The sequence below is a fragment of the Aptenodytes forsteri genome, unplaced genomic scaffold (genome assembly GCF_000699145.1).
Source record: "Aptenodytes forsteri isolate BGI_AS27 unplaced genomic scaffold, ASM69914v1 Scaffold185, whole genome shotgun sequence".
Lineage (NCBI taxonomy): Eukaryota > Metazoa > Chordata > Aves > Sphenisciformes > Spheniscidae > Aptenodytes > Aptenodytes forsteri.
The window spans coordinates 589,139-596,673 of record NW_008796214.1 but is presented as its reverse complement, the minus strand read 5'-3'; the positions used below and the strand labels follow the sequence as shown (position 1 = coordinate 596,673).

Here is a 7,535-nt window from a genome sequence, read left to right as displayed (position 1 = left end):
GCGGGGGTGGCGGGAACTGCCGGCTGTGCTCTGACGCCCAGATTAGGGCTGAGGAAATGCAGACCAGATATGACTAACGACGGCGTGACGCATGTCAGAAGCTATACATTGACCCAGCTTCCAGGCACTGAATGCTTGGCGTAGCTGAGACATGAAGCTGTGGCTGTGTTTGAGTGTGTGCAGCTGAAAATGTATATATTTTGTTCGTGTTAGCGAAACTGCTTTTATGTGCAGGCTAAAAATTCGTGCACTGTCAGCTCACTCGGAGAGGAGAAGCAATTGCCATTTCAAGAGTTGCCTTCCCTGAACATTTGTAGAGAGATCGTTCAAGTCAGCAATAAACTTAATCTGACTACTCGTGGTTGAGCTGGTCTGTTGTTTGTTTCTGCTTTTTAATATGTATCTTATTTCCTGTCTGCTTTGGGATTTCCCCCCCCCCCCCCCCCCCCAACTGCATGGAGAGCATAGCATGGAACTCTGGCTCCAAATGCATCGTCTTGCTTATACTTGCTTATGTCCTTCAGGGTACTGAGTCTACCCCGCAGCTTATATTTTGAATGAGCGATACAGGAAAATAGCAGCTGGTTTGTTGTCACTGATAAGGCTATTATAATGTTTTTTTAATCAATGAAATTATCTTTCAAGAGCAAATATTTTGATTAATACCAATTTTATATTTCTAACGTTATGCCTTATAAAGGCAATGATTAAGGATGTATGACTTCAAAACAATGACAGGTAGTAACTCAAGCTTTAAAATGAGTTACTAGCATGCGATGAGGATTGTAGCAAAGGTAGTAATTTATTATCACATGATGTTTGCAAGATTTTGAGCTCATAGCCATCACTTCCTGTCTCAAACAAGCACAGCAAGCCTCGGTTGATCTAACTTCTCCCTGTTTACTGAATTTTGTTCTCCTGGATGTCATATAAGCACAAAGTGTTTTGGGATTCTTCAGTATGAAAAGTACTTGCTTACTATCAGAATAGTTCCTTGTGATTTAAAAAGGGTCTCTTAAGCAGTATTTGGACATATTTTGATTACTGTGTTTATAGCGGTATGTGCTATTTATCACTCCAAAAGCAATAGGAGGCAAGGCAGTACAGAGCCTTTTCTTCACAGTTTGTTTTTGTAGAAGGAAGAGCTGTGTTTGTGAATTGCCCTGCGCAACTGGACAGTTGCATCACCTTACAGAATTCTGTTTCCATATTTCTTTGTTGGGCTTTTTAAAGCAGAGGTTGCTAAATACTGCTGTTGTGGGCTTTCTCTGTGTTGCAAAGCTAGTGCCAGAACTCACGCTACTATCAGGATGCGTTGGGTTCAGCCTGATAAATTGTGGGCACTGCTTACAAATACATCGCCGTTGGGCTGCTCTGAATACAGCTGGTGTGAGCTGGGTCCTTCCTTCACTCAGCTTTCACAGAAAATTACAGCTCAGCTTCGGCTGTGTGCGGAATAGCCTTGCCAAACACTTAGATCCTCAGTATGTATAACCTGTTGTGCACAAATTCTTGTAGCCAGACAGATTTTTTTTTTTTTTTTTTAAGACTAAACTTTACATCTTGCTTTTAATCACTTTTAAGGTGACCTAGCTGCATCTGTTCACAGAAAGTGAAATCCGGGTTTTGTCGTACATGTAAATTACTGCTTAGTTTTGTATGTATCAGTCTGCACTGTGGTATTATCAACATAAGTATTTTCTTGGATGTTGCTTTATTTTTACTGAGCAATTAAGAAGATATAAGAGAATGCACAGACATCAGGATGACCATGAGAACAGTAATTTGTACTGATTTTTGTACATGTAAGAAGCTCTAGTAATAGTATTGTTAATGTTTCCATGTTTTTATAAGACACAAATGGTATGTATTTTCTTCAAACAGAACTAAAAATGTCTTTTATTCGTAGGTGTAAATAAAATACAACTCTTGATCTTCTGTTTCATTTAAAATAAACTGAGAATCTAAGTCACTCTATGAACTTAGCTTTATTTTACTCTGCTAGAGTATAAACTGTAAGCAAAGTTCATAGTTTTAACTTTTTGATTCTCATAATGTATTATGTTTTTGCCATGTTTCTCTTCCAACTAGGGTACAGTTCGCCACCCAATATGTAGAAGTGAAAGTCTTTACTTTTAAAGGTACTACCTGGTTCTGAAGAGGGAAAATTCGGTGGTACAATATAAGCTGATACAAGGCGCGTTGAGATTACTTAGTTGTTATTTACCAATGAAAATCAACCTCTTCCCGCCCCCCCTCCTTTTTTCCCCCTGCACAGAGACAGTGAAGAAGGCAGAGCTACGTTTTGGCTTCTTTGTTAGGTCTATTGTGCACATTGTTCCAGGGACTAGCACCAAATTGGGGGGGGTGGGGGGTGGGCGCGTCTTTTAAGCTTTAAGTGGGACTTAAATTCTTTTTATGCTTTGGGCTGGCATTCTGCATGTGGATTAAATTTTAACTTTAAAGCTTACAGTTGAAACTATTGTGCGTAGCTTGTACATGATTGCCAAATACTTTTTGCCATCTGTTAGATCACCTCCAGTTCCTCCAATAACAAAGCAAACACACAGGCTTTCAGATGCATTTTGTATATGTCACGTTTAAATTTTATCCATATTTTATGCAACTGTGCTTCAAATAAAAAGTAACTCCCACAGTATTTCCCATTCTTCTCTAATTCACATTGCCCAGATATTTTGCTTACGTTTTCAAACAAAAGTCTGCTCCAGACAGAGTCAGCAAGGAGCTATTTGTAATATAATAAATTCGATAATAGTGGTTCATAATGGAAAGTTTCTTGACATCCCGAGTCAAGGCATTTCACGTTTCTGTGACAGCTACCTTATTTTAGCTGGAATATGATGTTCTGTTGGTTAATGTTTTGTTCTAGTAATTCAGATTTCCATCTTAAATTATTGTAGGTAATGTACATTTACATATCGTGCTAATGGCTAGTTTGATAATTACTTAATTAAGCCATCAGACAACAATGCGTTCTGAATGAAGCAAATTATTTAGCTGATCTTTTCATGAGCAACTGGAGAAAAACAATATTTTAACTTTTTCTGTAATGAAATATTTCTACTATTGAGCATTGTAATTCAATTTGTAAGCCATGACCCCTCATAAACTGTTGTTATCACTCTGATTAATAAAGAGCCAATTTGCTGTTGCAGCTTCGTCACTTGGGAAATGATGAGGTTCACATCGTCTGGTCTGAACACACCAGGAACTACCGCAGAGGCATTATACCAACAGATTTTGGAGATGTTTTAATTGTTATTTATCCAATGAAGAATCACATGTTTTTCATAGAGATAATGAAGAAACCAGAGGTATGTTTTGACTACTTTATGGGATCTATCATATGTGTTATGCAAGTGACCGACAGTTCTGTTGCTTAAATAAAGCTCAGTGGTTTAGAGTTTGGGGTTTTTTTCCAGCAAATATGAAATATAGTCTGTCCATCTCAGTTTAAAAGTATGCTGAGCAATGAGCTTTTATTTTAAAACTAGAATTATTAATAGCGATTGAAATGGCTACTAAATCATTTCATATTCATGCTTAGCGCTTAAAGAAATATTTCAGAATTCTCAACCCATAGGAGTTAATGTACAAAGAACAGTGTTTAAAATCATTGTGAATTTCCAATGTGAGGCAATAAAAGCAAAATAATAAAGATTTAAGTTCCTCATTTGCTATTAATTCACCCCATAAGGCTTGGTCACTGTTGTACATATGGTAGTGTGCATAACCTCACATGTTTTTGAGACCGTCATCATAGTCTGACTCGATGGGATGATGTAGGCATTGGATATCTTTATATCAAACAAAGTATTTGAGGTTTAGTGTTTGCTGTTTAAATCATTGTTATGCAACCACATTTTAGACATTTTTGGAAATAATGGATTTTTTTATTTGCAAAATGTCAGGTGTGTGTGTATGTACATCTGTGCATATGTATAAAAAGCTACTTTAATAAATGCTTGTCTGGTACATTATGGATGCAAAAATGTATATAAAATATACTTTATGAAAGTAATCGGTGTGATAAATACCATTTCCCTTATGAGGGACAATATTTGTCCAAAAGAATAAGCAGCTGTGGAAAAATGCATACAGCAGATGACATATTTACCAGCTGTATACAACATTTTTTGAGTTGTGAATGACGGAGCTATTATATATTAACAACCAGAGGTTCGCCAGTAGACATTTCAAACTTGAAAATTTTTTGTAAGTTGAAATAGTGGGGGGGTTTCCTACACTTGATTTTGAGCTCTGCAATTTGCTTCTTGGGAATTTTAGCTTTTAATGTTCCATCAGGAAAATGAGAATTTAGCATTATGAACATGCTTGAAAATTCTATGAACCAATCGAGAAAAGCTATGTCATCTTACATATTAGTCAAAAATACCCAACGGGCAGAAAGAATAATAGCTAACTGGAAATTTAGTGTTATCCCTACATTTAAAGTACAAACCATTACAATGTAATAAAATTAATCCAGACATTTCCAGGGCAAGTGTGGCTGACCTTTTGTTCACCAGCTACTGACCCCAGGGTGAATGAAAGAGGCTTGCAGAGAGAAATGTCTGTTGTTTGGCTTCAGTCCCTGGTATTTAAATTGCATTCCCTAATCAAATGAAAAGGCTGTCCTCTCTATCAGGTTACAGAATCCATGGCAACATTTGGCCTTTTATATACATAATGTTAGCCTTTTTGTTTGCATCTAAGTAGAGACACCTGGAGCAATGTTAACATTAACCGATTTAGCATTAATAGCTTCATTATATAAGAATTTCTGATCAGATAGCTGTTACTTTTGTTATATTGCTTCAGCTTGTATTGTTTTCATTTTTTATCTCCCTGCTTGGCAACCGGGCAATGATTTGCAAATTTTTTTTGTCTTGATTAATTAAGCAATATAATTATCAGGAACCGTGATGCAGTCTTTGCTCGACAAAGCTTCTGAGAGAAGACAATAGTAAGTCTGTTAGTGTGAATGCATTCCACGCGTCACAGATGCATGAGGATATTCTGAACAATGAGACGAAAAGCTGCCTGCAAAAGAGGACAAAGAATGCCAGGCAGACTCTACACACTGCACATACCGCCAGGGACATACTGTGGGTTCCCTGGGACACAGATGCCTCGTTAGATTGCAGCTAGTCATCAGAGATTAATTCTCAGCCATTTGGTACAATAATTTACCCATTCCCCACTCTTTTAACTAGTGCTGCTTGCTATAGAGGGGAAGTCTTTGTGCTCAAAAGGTTTATTTAACCTTGCCTACTTTTACTGCGTGCAACAGAAATAATTTTTCTTTTCTTGGAAATTGTAATGAAGCAGGTGTTTGCAATGGGCTGAATATTCATTTTTGTTTCATGGATAACTTGCATTGACATTTGGAGTACTCAAGGAAGGGGATATTTCCCTTAACTTTTTTTTTCTTAATTGATTCCTGTCAAAGCATAATATATTTTTTGTAACCATTCAAAACACTGTTTTCCTCAAATGGGTATTTAATACCAACTTACAGAAAAGTACTGAGCGGGGACCATCTCCCTATGCATTCAGTTGGTCTCCCCCCTCAAACTCCTCGTTAAGGCAGAGCCCCCTGTACAGATGGAAGCTGACGATATGCGAGTTCCATTGACTTTAATGACCCTCAGCATGGCCGGTAGATCTGCTTGGGAATTAATAATTCCAAGCTTTGTGTCCACGCGGGCGTATGGTCCGGTTGTGTGCTCCTCGTATCGCAGCGGGCTCTGCGGACCCCGAGCCTGCCGGGGAGCAGTGAGGCCTGCTGGCTCCGCTGCTGCTGTAAGGCAGGGCAGCGACGCCTTTGCAGGTCTCCAGAGGGTTAGCCCCGCACATCGAAAAGCTGTGAACCAATTTGGGCGAATACTGCTCTTGGTTCTGGTTTCACGTGGGTTACGCTTGCTTTTCTTTGGTAATGTAAAATCAGTTGCTCTCATACAAAGCCGCTTCTATCCTTTGCGTTACTTTCTTTTTCCATCTGCCAGTGTATGCCAACTTTGGGTCGTGAAAAATGTACTTTTTGACAAAACATGTGCCTAGGACACAGTTCTTGAAATAATCTGTTTGATTATTTGAAACATGGTTGAAAAAAGCATGTTTCCCAGTTTCATGAAAGTCACTCCAAAGAGTACCCACTGCACTCTTACCTCTACACTGTGGGGTCAGTTTGGGGATGCTAAGGAAAGCTCTCAGTTTTTAGGGTTCAGCTTGAATTAGCCTACTTCTCTGTTTAAAAGGAGTTTTAGAGTAAAGTATGATTTATTGGAGTTTGACTATTAAACTTTCAGAGAAAACAGTTATTTAACGTTTTGGCTTAAAATGTCAGACAGACTGGAGGTATTTTGATAAATTTTGAGAGTGCCCACTGAAAGATTTTTTTTTTAAATGTGAGCATATATACATATATATGTATGTATTTATATGCATACATATATAAGATGTATAAAATATACACACCTTGTCTATATTTTAAGTATATAAATACTGTAATACTGTGTTAAGAAAATCTACCACACTCGCTAGACTCCAGGTGGTTTTGAAACAGTGAAACAAAGTCCTGTAAGCAAAAATTGCTTGTCAAAAAGCCTGACAATGAATTCCCCTGTACAGTAGCATATGCAAGTGCTAATCTGACTTTAAATATCTGGTACTTGTATGTTGGTATAATTTTAATACTAGTATGTACTTAATCTCCTTATTTGTACTTAGATAAAAATATAGTTTACTTTTTTTCTCCTTTTGTCAATACTTGTGAACAGACTATGTGTTAAAAATTTCGCTTAGAAATGTTATTGCTTAAAGAGGAAAAACTTGATGCTCTAGAACGTTATCGCTTTGGTGGCATAGATTTGCTTCCTGTTACCTTTCTTTCCAACTGCCTAGATAGTAAAAAAAGGCAAAACCTCTATGGAAACATTTTACACTAATCTATTTTTTGGGGGGCGGGTAATTATTTTAAGCAAAGGAATTACAAAATAACTGTGTGAAGACAGCTGTCATTTGCAGGTGTTATATTAAAACCAAATTTCTTCTGTAATTCATTGCCACTTCTAATTAGAGGAATTCCCTAGATGCAGGGGATTTATATTATTCCCTTTGTCCGTTTATTGAATGACTGTCACAGTCACCCACAAGCAGTTGCAGAAGAATAATAAGAGGGTATTTATTTATGTGATAAGCCTCTATACAGATGGAAAAAAATCCATAGCTTAAATATTGATAATTGCTGCTAGCTTCTGCTTAGGGTTTTGGTTGGGTTTTTTGGGTTGTTTTTTTTTTTCTCCGTTTTCAGTTTGTGAAAGGGAAAGGAGTTTGACTACTTGTAAATACGAAAATTTATTATATATTTAAACATTAAAATTTTCTGGGTTTGACATGGCAAAGTCTGTTATGTATATGCAATTCCAGACATTTTTCACTTTTATAAAGTGTCTCTTTTACCCAGTATTGCCTTTATCTGAAAAGCCGTATGTCACCAAATGACATTATAT

The 7,535-nt window shown here is 37.2% G+C and overlaps 1 protein-coding gene across 1 annotated transcript in view; it reads left to right on the top strand.

Moving 5' to 3' along the window:
- Positions 1-7,535, top strand: part of RALGAPA2 (Ral GTPase activating protein catalytic alpha subunit 2) — a 143,512-nt gene that overhangs the window by 82,040 nt on the left and 53,937 nt on the right. Inside the window, exon 38 of the mRNA XM_019474419.1 lies at positions 3,177-3,335. Within this exon, the coding sequence (XP_019329964.1) occupies positions 3,177-3,335 (159 nt within the window). The remainder of the gene's footprint in view (positions 1-3,176; positions 3,336-7,535) is intronic.